Source organism: Lonchura striata, chromosome 1A (assembly GCF_050655825.1).
Source record: "Lonchura striata isolate lonStrDom1 chromosome 1A, ASM5065582v1, whole genome shotgun sequence".
Lineage (NCBI taxonomy): Eukaryota > Metazoa > Chordata > Aves > Passeriformes > Estrildidae > Lonchura > Lonchura striata.
Genome location: NC_140741.1, coordinates 13149747 through 13167551, shown reverse-complemented (window position 1 = coordinate 13167551; position 17805 = coordinate 13149747). Strand labels below are relative to the sequence as shown.

The 17805-nt window shown below is 44.8% G+C and overlaps 1 protein-coding gene across 2 annotated transcripts in view; it reads right to left on the bottom strand.

Moving 5' to 3' along the window:
* The window catches only part of RERG (RAS like estrogen regulated growth inhibitor), a 96235-nt gene extending 79506 nt beyond the window's left edge, over positions 1-16729 (bottom strand). Inside the window, exons 1-2 of one of the 2 annotated variants that reach the window (XM_077783266.2) lie at positions 16599-16729; positions 14376-14550 (exon numbers count right to left, since the gene is read on the bottom strand). In XM_077783266.2, coding sequence (XP_077639392.1) covers positions 14376-14436 — 61 coding nt within the window. In that variant the 5' untranslated portion in view covers positions 14437-14550; positions 16599-16729. Of the gene's footprint in view, positions 1-14375; positions 14551-16101; positions 16251-16598 lie in introns of those variants that run through there. The other variant, XM_021535173.3, reaches the window with a different exon arrangement.
* Positions 16730-17805: the final 1076 nt, after the last annotated feature.

Genomic DNA, 17805 nt, shown 5'->3' with positions numbered 1-17805 from the left:
TTCCAGTAAAAAAGGCAGCCTGGAGCAGACACCCAGCATGGAAATGTCAAATCTGAATAGATAATCCTAAGCAATTTCCTAAGAAACTCAGGAGGGTGTTGGAACTACCCTAACACTATTTAAGGCTACATTAAGTTTTGCTTTGAGTGAAGCCCCAAGTGAAAACTGAAGCTTATTCTGACCGATGACACTTATCCCTGTCAGAGAAAGAAATGCAGGAACCCAATTGACTTCACTTAGGTCAGCATTTAGAGGCAGCACAGCTAAATAATAGATCCTGTTATTGGACCTATGATCCTGACGTGTCATGTGCTAGTCATTGCCATTGTCTCCTCATTATTTTAATTACCAAAGCTCTTGGCAAACTTTTTTTTTTTTGCTTCTCTGAGCAGTCCAAGCCAGGTTTATGTAGAAGTCCCATTGCTGCTGAACAGCAAATCTCATGACTGTGGGCATTTTCTTACTGTCCTGTGATAAGAAGCCTTCTAAAGTGCTTGTATCTAGGAGATGAAGACAGAAGGTTGTGGTAAACCTGTATTTATGTGACTGAAAAATAGAACATGCTGATAGGGGCAGTTTGAGTCATTCAGAAAGCAGGAAGAGTCCTTGGTCCAAGGAGTCAGTGTCTGGATTGAGCTGGAATGGTCTGGGTTAGACCACCTTGGTCAGTTCCTTTGTGGTTTCATTCAGTGTGCCCTCAGTTTGTGAAATCCATGCTATTACAAGGGTGTGTAAGTGCTGTGCTATATAAAGTCTAGTGCTGATGCAAGGCAGGGGTGGAAAAAATGTGTGAACTATAACTTTTTTAGATGATGTGTTTTTAGATAATTTGTAGGAAGTGCACCAAATTTTGAATGAAAAACGATGCAGCACCTATGACTGAGGAAACAGCACACCACGCTTTTCCTGGGTCTGTGGTTTTGCTCTTACAGTGCTTGCTTTTAAACGGTGTATTGTCTTTGAGTTCACTAAATTACTTTCTGGGAGGCTGCTAGCATTGGTTGTGGGGCCACCCCAGACACCCTCCAGCCCCCTGGGAGGAGGCAGAGTGGGCATGGTCCATGGCATGACTGATCCTGCTCCTGGTGTCCCTGCTCCCAAGCCCACAGAAATAAACACAGACTTTTTCATTTATTTTCATATATCAATCTCCTTCTGGTCTGTGAGGGCCACAGCTTTTGTTCAGGACACAGCACAAGGTTATGTAGTCTAGCACTTTGTGGAGGTCTGGAATTAATCTTTAATTTTCCATAACTGATGTTGTTTATTAGCTTTGCAAATAATCCCTTGAAATTTTCATCTAGTTTTGAAGAGTTGTAACTAAAGCTCACCTTCTGTGACTTTGCTTTTTCATCTTCCAACAGTGTTAGCTTAAGGTTTGTCTTTCTAAATCTGACTGCTTCTACATTTCCTCTTTGATATATGCAGATCTCCTCTCTGCAAGCTTTTTATTTGCCAGTGTGTTTTCAAATCTTACACTTTGTTCAGAGGTAAAAATATTCCTGATAGCATAAGTCGCTGGGAAAGCTCTGCATTTTTGTTCTGATCTCCAGGAGAAAAAAAAAATTGCATCTGTATTCTGCTCTTCTATGAGCTTCTGTTAATTTCTGTTCTTGCAAATAAGCTACTGCTGCACAAATTGTGCTGTTCATTTTAATGAGTTCAAAAGCATAAAATTTGGATGTTCTCATTAACATCCCTGCAGTGCAGTCCAAATATTGACTTGGTGAATGCTTTCATCTTAGTGCCATAAAGTTATATGTTAAATAAAACCAATACAGAAAGTTATCTAATTTTTTCCTTAGATACTTAATATTAAATCTTAAGATTTCATAATAGTGTTATGAAGATCATCTGCCTCATCAAATGAAGAGAGGAGCTCCATGTGGGTGGTGTGTAGAATAGGCAGATATATAGAATACAAACACTACTAAAAAAAAGGGAAGTGGCCCAGAGGAAAGGATCATGACTATAGCAGGGTTTTAGCCCAAGAGGAATTAAAAATCCACTAAGCACCAGGGAAATACTCTTAATTTAATATACTCCAAGTCCACAAGATCATATTTTTCAAGTCAGGAAGGGTTATTGCAATCATTTTCTCTGACCCCCTTGCAATGAAGGACATAAAATACTTGACACTGGGGAAATTATTTAATGAGGAATAAAACCCTTGGGTGTTCATGAGGCACCTAGAATCGGACAGGTTCTGCACTGCTGGGAGCAGCAGGGTAGAAAACCCTGCTCTGGCTGCAGGTTATGACAGTATAGACAGTCCAGGCTCCAGGTTTGTCTAAGAGTGAAGTGTGGTGCCAAGTGCACCACCTGTGTGACAATATTTAGGTTTTCTTTTGAATGCATGGGCTGAGGGAGTCGCTGTGATTTAGCTCCTGGGGACACAGGTGGCATCCTACAGCAAGGTGGTGAATAGCACTTGTTTTACTGGTACAATTTTTCTTCTTTTAGAAGCAGTGGCTGTGGTGTTGTGCTGAGAGGTACAGGGATAAGCTGGAGGTGGAACAGTCATCAGGCATTGCACAAGAGAGAGCCCCCATTCCCACATGACCCAACACCTCCATGCATTCATGCACTTTTCTAGGCTGTTTCGTGTGTTTCAGTGGGACACTCCTTGCTCTTCAGAAAGCCTGCAACCCAACTGGGAGCTAGAGGCTGTCACTCTGTGCTCCAAGCTCCAGGAACATAAGTTTTTCTACAGGTCAGTACTCATACTGGAAAAACCCAAACCAAACCCACCATATTCATTTTGTTCTCCAAATACAGGAGAAAAATCATTACAAGCATCCTTAAGACTCCTCAGAAACTGCAGAGGTGCAACTGGATTAGCCCTTACAAAGTGACCCAGGTGCAGAACTACTTTCACTGGTTTAGCACTCTGGGAGTCACCCTAAGCATCCTCTGATCATGACTGGCCTGCAAACCTTTTCCGGACAACAGTCAGATCTGAGAGCACTTTTGTAACCAGCAGGTGCCGTGTTCTCAATATACCTTTGGATTGTCACAAGGCTGTAGAGCCCTGACTTCTGAGGAGTCACCTGCTGAAGTGAACAGAGAAGTCCTGGAATTGCACAATGACCTCTAACACATGATGTCAGATTGCTCATTCTTGGAACTAAAGCCTTTTTCCATCCTCTGTCGTGTTATCCGTAACAAAAGCATTTGAACCTTCACCAAGAGCAGCAGTGTTAATGGGAATGAACAGAAAATAGCAGGGTACAACCAAGCTTCAAGGTACTTTTGTCGTGAGCACGTTTCCCTAATTCCTGTTCCAACTCCTGCTGTTGGTCATTGTATTTTCCCTGCCTTTTGAACATGCCTGCCAGCCACCTCCTGTGCAGAAACTAGAGGTAGGATTTAAGGTGGCAATGTGCTGTTTTAACTCAGCTGTGAAGGTCATTCCCTTCTGTTGAGTCCCTTACTTCTATTTGCATCCAGTCCCTGTCTGTGCTGTTGCACTGGGAACAGAAAATAATACTTCCACAGCTCTGATGTGCAAACAAGTTCCTCAGACTGGATGATATTCATATTTTCACAGCTTACTAGAAAGGGCAGCATTTAGTAATTGTTTAGCAATTGAAGAAATGCTACAAAATGAGCCATGCGAAATTGTTTTAGGTGAATAAAAAGTCTTTTAGGTACAGACCTAATGTGAAGTGAGATACATGATACTGAGCATGGAGTTAGTCTTAATAATACTGAAACTTTGTCCAGCTGGGTGTGAAGACCTGCAGGCAGATCATGATACTTTTCATACCTGTAAAATATGTTAGAACTTAAGAAACTGCTCAAAGCTTCTTCTGCATTTTCCATGGTCTGTCTCCTGCCTCATCTTTACCAGGATGCCAAACTATCCTGCTCCAGAGCTGATACTGATTGTACCATGAACGTCAGTAGCTACATGTGATTTTTACAGATAAATATACATCGTAGCTGCTAGAGCTGCTTAGGATAAAGGCAACTTTAATGAGGCCTCTTCATGAAAATAAAGAAAATCCTATATATTTTGGTGCTTTATTCTGAAGAGGAAGACTAGAAAAACAGAACAGGCAAAGCTCCTTTCTTAGCTGAGAATTCCTTTTAAGTAGGAAAGAGTGGAAGTAGAGTGTGATCTTTTCTGTGGAGTCCTAGAAGTCTGTAGAATGACACATAAGACCTGTCCAAACTATAGAAGTATTTCTTATAGTACAGGCTCCCAAACTCCTCCCAATCTGAACTGAACACTATGTGAATTTCCAGCACAGTGGTACTGAGTTAAATCTCAGGGACCTCTTTCAAACTAAATCCCAAATAGCAATTAATGAAGAAAACAGTCATATTGAGTATGTTTAAAATAGAGGTAGTTTTTTTCATGAGAGAGGCTTGGTTATTTCACATGCCGGGTCAGAAACTGCAAACAAAATTTGCCAAGAAATTACCAAAGTGATACTGAGGATACATGGTGGTGGGTGGTGAGAACTAGACTGGTTTAATTACACTGAATACAAACAAAGCAGTATTCTTGCATGAGATATTATTTGAGATTACCATGTGAGACTGAAGATTAGTATATGAATGTTTGATTGTCCAGGACACAGTTTACTGTAGTATCTTGAGACCTATCACACTCCATGTAGATAAAGGTCAAATTTTCTTTAATTGGAGATAAATTTTTTTGAAACTTTTGCCTGGCAGTAGACCTAACAGACCAAGACATTTTGTGGTTCACTATTCAGTTATTTCATGTTGGAAATCAGCCTGGAAGAGAACCAACTCCAGTGCACAGGAATCCAGTTGGGTTAAGCAGCAGCGCTTGGCATCACAGATTCTGCCACTGAAGTTGGTTAACAAGGTGCTTGTTTTGGCACTCATACGCCCATGTCCAGCCTTTTGTAGAGTGTGGGGTTTGGTGGGGATTTTTTGTTTGTGTGTTTTCTCTACCACCCATGGGTCTAATACAGCATTCTTCTGTGGTGACTCTTCAATAATTTTCAATTTATTCTGCAGTGAAAAAATAAATAACTCTTTCTGATCTTCTTACACTTTCCTGCTTTGAATGACACTTTTGAAGTTCTCACTTGTAAAGCTCCTCTGGGTCAATTGCTGGGGAGGTCAGGCAAAGTGTGGCTGACAGCTCTGTCTAACTGGCTTCCAGTGCTCTGGGGAGTGGGAATTTTGTTTCCCAGGGCAGGCACAGAGATGAGCTGCTGACAAAAGCAGCTCTCTAGAGTAGGGTTGTGCAAATCTCTGATAGACTATATTATAGTTAGACTGAGACTTGGATGGAAAATATAGCCACGTGAAGGGGAGAAAGGAAGTAAAGACAAGATCCTTTTGTGCTTGTGGTCCTGTGGGTCAAAATGAAATTAAGCCCTACTGGAAAATCAGTGAAAGACAGGATTGCCAAATATGTTTTTAATGAAAATAAATGTTGCTTCTGTGCTTTATTTTGCTGTCAATAATAAGTGTCAGTGGAAGAGCCATAAAGGGCCAGAAGGATCCCACAGCACTGACAGGGGATGGTTCTCAGACGCTGCCAGCCTGGGAGCATCCATCAGGCTGGATCTCAGCAGCCCTGGCCCTGAGGAGAAGTCATGGAAAGGAGCTTTGGCAATGCCCAAGTCACAATTCCCTTGGTGACTTGGGACTGTCAGGCTCCCCCTTCCTTCACCTCAGCTCCCAGACGGGCCACTTGAGGCCAGTCCCAGTGGCCTGCCTTGCAGGAGGGCCATGCTGGTGGCCACTGCTCCCACAGCCCTTGGGAAAGCCACAGTGCTGCTCAAGCACTGCAGAAATTCCCTCCCTGGGAGAATGTATCCTGTGCACTGCCAACTTGCATCCTTCCACCCTGAAAACTCCTCAAGCCACTCATCCAAACAGTTCCCCTGTGGTAACACAGCACTGCCACTGCCCCAGGCCTCTGCTCTTGCTTTTCTGCAGCTTCTCCTGCTGCTGACCCCAGAGGCAGCAGAACCACCCAGGAATGTCAGCAGTTCTGTGTGCTTTCAGACCAAGGCTGGATGTTTTCAACATATTCCCTCATTTTCCTGTGAGTAGACTACTGTCTAACATTTCTGGAAAGGCAGCTGGAGGCTCCAGCCAATTTCTATGACACTTTAAAGCTGCACATATGTTTAATATATCTACTACTTCCTTCCCCAGGGCTTCATGCTTCTCTTGCCATTCATCTTTTCATGCTGGATGCATAGAATATGAGTTATCTACAGCATCACTGCCATAACATATGGCACTTCCCAACACCTACATGGCAAATCCATCAGAAGCTGTAACAGCTGCAGGCTGACTCCAGCAGCGTGAACGCTCTACCTGGTGGGAAACAGTCATAAAAAAGAACTTTTCCCATTCAAAATTATGAAAAGGTTGTATAGAAACAGATGCACCTCCCTCTGCTGTTTTCCTGTCTCCAGGAAGAGGTAGGCGTCAATGGAAACAGGAGGGGCTGGCTTGATCTGAGGTGAATGGAAAGAAATGTGGGCTCAAACAGCAGGCCAGGCTGAGATCTGCTGAAGTGGGGGGTCCTTAGCTCTGGAGGAGCAGTGGGGAACTCCATCATCACCCCTCAAATTGCCTGTGGAGAGGGAAGGGAAGCTGAGGGGGGTCCTGCTGGAGCTCACCCTAGGTCAGGGGTGGCTCTGTGTGGCAGAAAAGTCTCTCCTCCAACACGTGCTTTCAAAGAAAGGCTCAGCAGTATTCTGTTGTTCGGTCTCAAGGCAAGTTATTGCAAATTACCTAAAAGATTTTCTTCTTGAGCTGCTGTGGTTTGCTCAGCAGCTCAGGCAGAGCCACACACACCCCTGACATCCTTTCTGACTCCCTTCTTCTCTCCCCGCCCAGGGCTGCTGCTGTCTTTTATATGGTACATTACGTGTTACATGTTTATAGTTTTTCCCCAATGCCTACTACCTATATTAAATGGTGCTTTTCTACTCTAAACCAATCTGTAAGTGCCAACACCACCAAGAACATGGAGGTAAGGAAGAAGAAAGAGGGAGGACAGGACAGGCCCAAATCCCTCCATCTTAAAACTTATGACCCCCATGTACAAAAACAAAACCCCCCTGTACAGCACTCAAAAATTCTTCCCTTTACTTCGTGACTACTTCTACTATCATATCTAAACCTTTGTGACTTCTTGTTCTTCCTTCAAAATTGGTAAATCATTCCATGGTTCAAATCCAAAATCACAGCTGTTTCCAGCTGCCTGCCAGGGTCTCAAATGCTTCTGACCTGGACCTGGAACATCCAAAAATGTCTGAGGGACATTTTGAGTTCCAACAGGGTCCCTGCCCAAAGCTGTAATTACCTCTGCAGCAGGGGGTGTATGAAAGGCTGCCAGTAATAGTGAGCAAGCACAGACTTGGAATGAAAGCAGCAAATGGATGAGGATGCCACAGCTCTCTTGCCACCTTTGAGCAATTCTTTGTCTCTCCTGCTCACCAGAGTGTTGGGAGTGCCTGCCAGGAGTGTGGTGAGAGGGTACAAACACCTTCAGTCACCAGCAGATAATCACAGCTCTGTAACCAGGGCTCAGCTAGAGCCTAAAGCGTTTCATTGATCCTCTTACTTTAGGGCAGTGTTAGTTTATCATACACTTAACATATTTATTTTTGGGTGCTCAAGGGTGGCACAAAAGTAAATGCAAAAAAATAGGGGTTTTTTTGAGAAATACAGACATAATTTGTTTCTCCTGCTCTGCCACAAACCCAAAATAGGTAAATTTACCCAGTTCCATGACCAAGACAAGCTATGTACAGCTACAGACTGCTTTCCTTTTTAACCTGTGCAAAGCTGGCTTCAGGCAATGACTGCCTAGAGCAGTCAATATCCTCCAAATCCACACAAAGGAATGGTTTCCAGGACCAGTTCCAGTAGGAGCCACTTCACAATCACTGTTCTTTGCTGCATCACACCACTGCTGCCAGGATTAGCTCACCTGGATCTCATGCCCTGAGCATTTGATGATGCACAGTGCACTGACAGTGTGGGCAAAGGAGGAGCTGGGGATGAGAACCAGAGATGGGAGGAAGCCCAGAGTGAGGAGGATGAGAAAGGAACTTTGTAAATACAAAGTCTTCCTGTAAAGTACAAAGCCATTTCACCATATGCAGTCTTTAGGGAATATGCACAGTTCTAGGCAACTGGCAGGGGGAAGGGTGACAGCTGAGAAGAAACAAGGCAAGAAAAGTATGCGCAAGGCAAAAGGACTTCAGATATCGGGGAGGTAGCAACAAGATTGTGGAAGATTAAAAATCTTGCTGTTTCTGAAAGGACTGCATTCTGTGCTCTGCTGGGGAGCAGCAGACTGACCCAAACAGTGCAAACCTTTACCATAACCAGACAAACTGTTCCTGGAACTCCACCAGGAAGCTTTGCAGTTGCCTTTGGCAAAACTGCAGGAGACAACGGGGCAGGGCAGCTATCTTATCAAGGCAAGAGCTGCAGGGGGTGGCTAGGCACAGGACTAGGGAAAAATTTGTGCTGCACGCATAAATCTTGAATCCTAGCATTCCTTCCTCAGTAATCAAACAGCAGGCTATATTTAGCTCAACCTAAACAACAACAACAACAACAAAAATAAGAACAGCAGGACTAGTCTTGGCTCTAACAGCTGCCACCAGCTGCTCAGAGGGATACAGGTAAAGTTGATGTCAGATGTAGTTAAATGAGATGGAACAGGGGAGGCAGCTATGCTTGAATTAACAACTTTGGCATTTGGTTAGAGGAATTCTGCGTTTTATGATTTCATGGTTAGCCAGAAGGAGGATCAAATGTCGAGCAGAGGATGAATGGTTTCTACTACAGCAAGGGCAAGGCTATAGTGAACCATGGATAGGCAAACAAGCAGAAGAAAGAGAGGAGGTAACAGACACAAGCAGAGCAAATGTTTGCAAGTCTAGCCCAGGTTCCTGGTGTTCTTTCTCTTTAGTTCTAGCAGGACAAGATCAACAAATGCAGTTTTGAGAAAGGCTGTTGGCTAAAGAGATTATATCTGTGTGCTAAAGCCACAATGCAACTTATTTCAGCAGTGCATGAACCTGGGGCTCTCCCTCTGAATGGGCATCAGCATCATCCACTGAACAGGAGCTTGGGAAGGTAATTTCAATGTAACTGTTTGCTTGCAATATTGCTTGCTCCAAGGGGCACATTTGTATTCTTGTATTATTGTATATTTGTATTGTTGGAGAAGAAATAAAGATAGTGACCTAATTGCTGCTATGGCTTATACACATACATGCACAGTCCCTTCAGAGAAGGTGGAGCTGGTTGAAAAGTGTAAAATCAGAGAATGTAAAAATTTGGAGTGTTTTATGAGTACTTTACCAGCAAAATAGTACAAAATAGTATTTTTTCTTAAATTTTGAAAAATAACAAAATTAATATAGCAGGTGTTAAAGATCACTGAATAACTGCTTAAGCATCTGGTTGTCATTGCCATTCCTAAGAACACAGGGAAAAAAAGGCAGCTGACCTACTATACTAGTGTAAGTGAAAAAAAAAAAAAAAAAAAGGCAAGCAAAAACAAAACTCACAACAGAAAATCCAGTCTCTTTCCACCCACATTTCTGGATTTCAGAGGCACCTTATTATAGTAATCCATACATCAGTTGGTACAGCTTGGACTTTGAAGATCTTGTGGCAGCTTTCCCTGCCTTACTAGCAGAGCTGTGAGCTTGATAACTAATCACTCCTTAATAACTCATGTTTCCTCTGCAGAAGTCCCTGAAATGCAGCTAGTGGGGGAAAATATATGAGCAGGGATTTGTGAAGTAGAAAAATCACTTTGGGCTTCTTTCCCAGTAACCCACAGGTTTTTTTTAAATGCGGGTTGAGGTGACAATGAATGCAGTTCTATTTCCCACACGCCCAGACCTTGCAATTGGGAAGTGATCCCTGGTAGTGTTTTTCAGACATATCCCCAAATAATGAAAACAAAACACAGATTTGTTGAAGGACTCTCTGGTTTGGCTGCTACTTGAATTTTTCTGTAGGAACTTTCAAAACCAGGTATCTTTCTCCCGACTATGTTCCCCCATCCGGGCTTAGACATGGGAAAATAGCATAAGCCAACAGATACAAATATATATCTGCTCAGGACTTTCCCAACTGTGACTCTAAAGTGACTGGAGTACCTGCGATCTTCATTTCTGTGATGGCACAGACTCTTTGTGAGGTGACACTCACTGAAACCACTTTTCTGGTCACCCTTTTGCCCAAAAGGAAGCATCCAAGCTGTTGCTGGATCTAAAGGTGACAACAGCCCTCTGCCCCACATACCTGATTGCACAAGCAATGCTTTGCTTAGAAGCTGATGCAGTTATTGGGGGAAATCTTCAGTATCTTCCCCGTTGCTGAACCTACAGTGGAACCCACACACTTCCATGTCCCATTCCTCAGCTGCACAGCCCATCCAGACAGATGAGAACTGCATCTGCTAGGGGTTGGGCAAACCAGCCCTGTTAACCCAGAAACTCGGAGTGTTCAGCCTGGTACATGCATATCAAAAAAGCATGTTGGATAGCACATGCTGCAGCTGGACATTGTCTCTTTTGGCCAAAATAGAAAGGCTCCTAAGCAGAGGCTCTTTGAGCATCTTAAGTCAACTGAGTTATGAGTTGGAAGAGCATCAGCCATGCAGTGTTATGCCCTGTTTTTCTCCTCTTGGTTCATACATTTTCACTCCTCTTTAGCTTTCTGGACACATACTGTGTCTTGTGGTGACATGAAAGAACAAGGCCTTTAAGTCTTCATTAATTGCTACCACTGTAGTTTTAAAAGGAGCTATTTAGGAAATCCTCAGTTTTGTTACCATAGGACTGAAGCTGTAGGATTCTGTGAGAGAACAACTTAAACAGCAGCATTTAAGTAAATCACTTCAACTTTAATTCTCTGCTCCATCCAAGCTCCTCTTGGCCATAAAGAAATCTAAAGGTTCTCTCCCCTCCTCAGTGCTGCTTCACTCCAGCCCAAATTAGGAGGTACAGCCCTGTTATCTATAGCAGGTTTTAGCAATGTCCCTTCCCACCCACAGAGCACTTCCTCCTCTTCCCGAGTGAAGCAGCTGCAAAGTGCTCCTTGGCTCAGGCAGAGCTCCTCATCTGGTTTTCTTCAGCTTTAAAACAATGTTTATGCAGCTTTTGTACAGCAAGAGCAGGGTGAATGGAGGAGCACCCAGTGCACTGTATGAGAGCAGGTTGGGATGCTTGTACCTGGTGAGTTTGGCCATTACTCAGTGTAACTGATCTGGGGGGACTCCTGTGTGCCTCCTTCTGGGCTAGTTTGCTCTTTTTTTTTCCTATTTGAAAGGTTTAGGTCTGTATTAAGTTAAAAAGGCAAAACAGGACAGGTGAGTTGATTAGCCACTCTGCTGGTTTTCTCCAGCAGGCAGGAGGAGACAAGGCAAGGAAGGAGAACAGTGAAAAGCTGACACTCACACTAGCTATTACCCCCTGTTTGTTTTTTAAACCTTTGAACCGTGGAAACTTGATAAGCAGCAAGAAAGTGGAGTAACGTTTTGTTTTCCCTGGATTTAACTCTTTGGAGATGCTGTCACCGTTCAGATTTGTGAACAGTGTTCTGGATTTCCACCTCATGTTTGGGAGAGTCTTGGGAGAGACTGCTTTGTAGAACAGGGGGTATTTTTCCCTTAAAACAGATGCCTGGCATTAATGGTGAGACTGGGGCGTTCCTCAGCTCTCAGTAATGGTAACAGCTCCAACAGCTTCTGTAGTGCCTGAGGGACAACTTTGGCTCCCCACACGTCCTGAAGCACAACACTTCTTTCTCCACAGCTGCTTTGACTCACTGACCCAAGGTCTGGGTCAGGCAGCAGGACAGGAGCCTCTCCAGGATGTTTCAGAGCATGTCTGGAGCTCCCCAGATGCTGTCAGGTGCTTCAGCCACTTACAGATTAAAAACCTAAAGCCTGGCTCTTCCTCAGCAATAAAGATGAGCCAGGAAAGCAAGCCAGTGACCAGATTTTGGCATGACTTTCTGGCAATTACAGTGGCCCTATTTATCACCCAAAGTCTCCTTTTCATTGCATGTGTGTTCCAGCATTCTGCCTTGTGCTCTTGCTTCTGGAGTCTGGCTTATCTTCCAGCTGTCTGGCCAAGTCTGCTCCCGTAAGCTCTGACCACAGGATCCTGTCCCCACAGCACATGACAAACTGGTCATAGGGACAGGGTAACACTAGCAAAAACACCATCAACACTATTCTAGCAGGGTACTGCCCACCAGACCCAGCTGTCTGGGGGCTGCTTTGTGTCCAGCTCTGTTCCTAGCAAAGGTGTAACAAACAGCACTTCCACAGCTCCCACTGTCCTTACTGTTGGCTACAGGCAAATAGGTATTTTCAGACACCACCCCCCTCACACACAGACACACACACACAAACACACACACTTATTTCTCTGCAGTTGGCCAAGCTGTTGAAACTGGATCCTTTTATGGGAATGTACAAGAGGGGTTTTCATAAGCAAGCTGGAGATTCTGGAAGGCACAGTTGATACTCTGTTCAGGTAGCTGATTGCACTCCATCCATGGCCCTTCCACCCCATTAAATTCACCCTGGTGTGCTGCCCACTTATTTATGCCTTCATTTCCACGCAGAATGGCAAATATGGTCACAGTTAAAAGAGGGGACCTCATTCATATTTGATGTAACATTTCCTTGCATCTCAAAGGGAAAAAAAGGAGAGAGGAGGAAGGCTTCGAAGCACTAGGATGTTTTCATTGGCTTTCTGTTTCTTCTGTCTCCCACCCAGTTCCAGGACTACAGTAACACTTATTTATACTATCCTAGTATATATTAAAGTCTACAAAAAAGGATACAATAGGTAAAAATGGCTTTTGTTGATCCTGTACTGGTGTAGCATTTTAACAGAGCACTTCAAAGGAAATTTTTGTATTTTTTAAATATAAGCTCTCACATATTAAGAATACCAGGGAGAAGGGACTCTTGTAGTGCTGCAGTTTACCTGCAAATACTTCAATGTTCTCTTGCATTATTTTGAATCTAGCGAAAACACTGGAAAACCACAGAAACCATCAACTGAATGTAGGATAAACCAAAAGGGGAACAACTGAAGTTGCAAAACTTAGGTAGGACAGTGAAATATGAATACAAAAGAGGGGATGGGGTAAGGGCAGCAGGGAAGAGGGAAGAGTTTAAACTTAACTTGGTATATTAGCAGTGTTCCCTCAGGCATTCTATTCAAAAAGGTGGAATTTGATCTGCATTGCCTTTGAATAAGCAGTATAATCTCTAAGAACTTCTGCCTCACATGCACCTTTTGTCCTGATAGCTGACAGAACTACTTCACTGATAGTGTTCTGCTAAAATACCTTCAGGGTGAATGTGCTTTTATAAACAACCCATTCCCAAGTTACTGAAGCTGTAATGCATTTATAGGACAGAACCTTGACATGTGTAATATAAAAGTCACTTTGGGGAACTGGAGCTGGTTGATGGCAGCTGAGTCTGGCTTAATGTTCTTACCAGGACATCCTATCTCCTGCCTTCTCTTGTGCAGATTTTTCTCTAAATAAACCAGTATCTTACAGTTCCCAAACTGCCTCAAGAGCATGATTTGGCTCAGTCTCCTCATTTCCTCATCCCTGTGGTGCAAGGACTTGTCAGGATGATCATGGAACTGTCAAGTTAATGGAACACCCCTGAACTACTCGAGAGAGATTGCAAGCCTCACACTCTGCTCCTCACCTCACCAGAGGGAAGGCTGTCTGTGGAAATGGGTTTTTAAAATTTATGCCTCCCTCTTGTGTCTCTGCCGTAGGAACTTGCCAGACTATGTTTATTTCTCAAAAGATCTCTGCAAATACAAACTTTACTCGTGGTGCTGCCTTAGATTGCTGGTAAACATGTAAATCCAGGAGAGCATTGAGAACAAAACTTCTTTGAGTTGCTGAGTCTAAAATGTCCTGTGGAAATCAGCCATAATTACAACTATTATAGAAGTCATCTAATATTTAACAGAAGATAGGGAGCATGATATTCCAAGCCTTCACTGAGCACAAGCTATGAAGAGACAAATTGAATATTACTAATTCTGTTCCACCAGAGAAGAATAGTATTGCCACTCACTCCATGAGAAGTGGGTTTAATTTGGGTTGAGAAGTTTGTTTTGGTGTTGTTTATTGTTGGGATTTTTCTTAAAAAGCACTTTTATTTGGTAGAACCTAGAGAAAACAGCATGAACAGCCAAGGAAGAGAGAATGCCTGGCCTGATCCCAACCTCCCTGACAAGAAGGTAAGAGATGTCCTTTTTTTGAAGAGTTTATCTGCACAGAGAGAGCAAAAAGTTACCCAAAGACAAGCCGAAGAAAAAATCAGGAGTCAGACGTACCTGACTTGCCCACGCCAGCTCGACCGAAGATCGCCAACTTCACTTCTGCACTCTTGGCCATGCTGGAAGGAATGCAGTGGCGGCAAACTCACTCAATTATCAAAAGTGAAGCAGAAGAACTGTTCCCAGCTCCAGCCTTCAGCTTCACCGTGTCATTGTGATGTCAATGCAGAGCCTGAGGAAGAACACCACAAGGATGGAACTGCAAGGAGCCAGGCTCTCCCCTTCCCCTGCCCGCCCCCCTCCTTTTTTCCTTATTTTTAGATAATCCTGATAATTGATGCTATGTTCGTGCTTTAAGCATTGCCGTAACACCACTGACACATTTGGCACTCTGTGCAGAACCTACCATCAGCTTTCTGGCTATTGCTTTGCTTCACACTGGCACTGTAAGATTGCAAATGGTACTTTAGAACTGCAAGCACCCGCCTTGCAAGGCTCCTAATTATTTATTTCTTCCTTTCTCTTTCAGCTAAAATTTCATATATTTACTGTACTTGAATCATATGCAGGGAATTATTTTTTGTAGAATATATTTAATAGCTGTGAGCTCTCACTAGAAGTGCCTGAAGATAGCTATTCTTCCCTTGAGCCCTCCAGCTCCAAAAAGGCTTTAATTACTCAGCAGCAGTTGCCTAAAACCCTCTAAGCCCTTGTACCTTGCTCAGTGCCCTAAACAAATCCATACCCAGAAAGTTCTCTAGGGCTCCTTTTTAAGCTGCCTCAGGTCATACATAAACATTCAGCAAAGTACAGGGTTAGCAGCAGGATGCCAGAGTTTCTGGTACTGAGCTTCGAACTTTGGGAATTATCTATGCTCACAGTTTTGCTGCATGACCTTAAATTTGCTAACCTGGATAGTGAAATCTATAACCATACCTGTCATTGTGGGATGCTTTAAGTTCTAAAGTGAAAACATGGCAATCGTGATGATGATGATGATCCTCAGCCCTGACTAAATAGTCAAATACTCGACCTCCCCTTAAAGCAGGGTAGAACTTTATGTGTAAATGCACCCAGTGACGGGTTTGCTGCTGAGCTGAAGTACTTCGCTTTTGCCATGAATTGTAACAGTGGTGTAGGATGCTTCCCGTGTCAGCAATCTTTGCTCTAAAGCAAAACGCATTTCTAACACGTTATTTGGAAAAAAAAAAAAAAGAAAAAAAGAAAAAAAGAAAAAAAGAAAAAAAGAAAAAAAAGCCGAAGACGTTTTCTATACAAAAAATGCTTGTAAAAAGAAAAAGTAAAGACACTTTACATCGAGAACGACCCCGGTTTATCTCTGATGTCTAAATGCTCCTGATTCCTTTTGCTTGAGAGTAACGGACCACTCTCAGTCTGCAGGGACAGTTAGAGGTACGAACTGTCTCAGGACGACTGGGATACTCGAGGAATGGCACGCCGAAAGCTCCCGGCCGCCCGCACCTCTGCTTCACATTTCCGCGCAGGCAAGTATCGATTCCCCGCCGCCGGCTGCGTCCCTCCGGGCGGCTTTTGCTCCGCACCGCTCCGGGCAGGTGCCGCTCGGCGCAGGGCGGCTCCGCACACCGCGGGCACCGCATCCCCCCTTGTGCCTGCACCCGCAGGGTGCCCCGCTCCGCATCCTCCCTTGTGCCTAGAGAAACCCCGCTCCGCATCCCCGCTCGTGCCTAGAGCAGCCCCGCTCCGCATTCTCCCTTGCGCCCGCACCCGCGGAGCAGCCGCGCTCCGCCCGCCCGGCACTCACCTCTTTGCGCGCTGCTCGGCGGCCCGGCACGGCACGGCCCGGCCCGGCGCGGCCCTGGGCGCTCCCGCCGGCGCAGCGGCGCGGCCGCACAATGCGGAGGGTCCGCCCGCCCCTCCGCCCCTCCGCCCGGCCGCGGCTCCGCAGCGCCCGCCGCGCCCGCGGAGCTGCCGCGCCACCTGCGGGCCGCCGGGCGCAGCCTGCGCCGAGCGGGGGCCACGCGGAGCGGAGCGGAGGGATGCAGAACGGAGAGGGAGAGATGCGAAGCGGGGGGGATGCAGTGCGGAGCGGGGGGGATGCAGAACGCAGAGGGAGGGATGTGGAGCGGGGAGGATGCGGAACGGAGCGGAAGGAAGGGACGCAGAGGGCGGCCGAGGTGGCTCCGTCCCCTCGCGGTATGGTCCCGGGAGCGTAACCCGTGCCCGAGAGGAAGGGACGCAGCCCTGTAATTCGGTGGCGCCGCAGCCTTTAATTATGTGGGGCAGCTGCTGTTCACTTGCCTGGATTCTGGGGAAGCGGGTCCGGCCAAGGCTGCCGCGTAGTTTATTTTAACATCTCGTGCTCTCTCTCCTTCCCTCTCTTAGTGTACCTCAGCAGTGTGCCACCCTGTGCAGAGCCAGGCTCTCCCGTCCCGACACGTGTGACAGCAAAGTGACAGCAGGGCTGCTGCCCTATCAGACTGCTTTGCAGTAGCACCAGCTTTTTACTCAGCTTTTCCTCCCGACTTCTGCACTCGGCTTATGGCAAAAGGAAGTGTTCTGAAATGCTAGGACCGACTTCACCAGACAGTGAATAGTTTATTAAACTATCCAGTAATATAAAGATGCATTAGTAACAGATGTGAACCAAAGCTGGAAAGCACTTTGAGTTCAGTGGATGTTCCTTCTGTTTCTGTTCCAACTCAGACCTGAATGAGATACCACATGAGTAAAAGAAAAACTCTCTCACTGTCTTCCTTCATGCAAAATTAAATAAAAGTTGAATTGGAAAAGATCTTCCATGGTCCAAGTCTTTCTATAGGAGCAAGATAAGTGTTTGGGGGGCCAGGTGGCAGTCCTGAGAAGAAATGAGAACCTAATTCCCTCTAAGAAGTGCCAGTTGGAGGCACTCAGGAGCAGATCTCAAAATAGTTGCATTGCAGACCATGGAAAGGCGAAAAAAATTAGAAGGCAGATATAAAGCAGTAGTGTGGTTTATGCTTTACTTCGTAAAAGCAAAGGCTTTAAGCCTGCTCTCACTGCTTGGTTTGCATAATTTAGAGGGGTTAGCTTTTTCCACCCTCCTAAGAGAGCAACTGATGTGTATTTTGCATCTGGGGAAATGTGTGTTAGTCTCGAGGCCTGACATTTGTTTTGTGTCTATGGAATTCACCCTGCATGGGGCTGTCAAATTAAATATGGTAAGTGGCTTTTCCAAAACAGCAGATAATTTATTGGGCATTATAATCCCAGTGGCCATGCAGTCAGCTTGTGCTAAAGTCTCTTATTGGTGAAGAATTCAGTAAACACTAATCATGGACACAGGCAAAGGTTTCAGAGGGCTGAGACCCAAGACTGGTCCAGGAATGCACCAATTGCCATTTGTTTTCTGTGTACTCTGTTTCATAATGCTGATGAGATTCTGGGGGACTTTTTCCTACCCAAAATGGATTTTGAAAGCCTTAGTCTTTCATCCTGTAGTTCAAAGGCCACCTTGTTTTTGTCATAA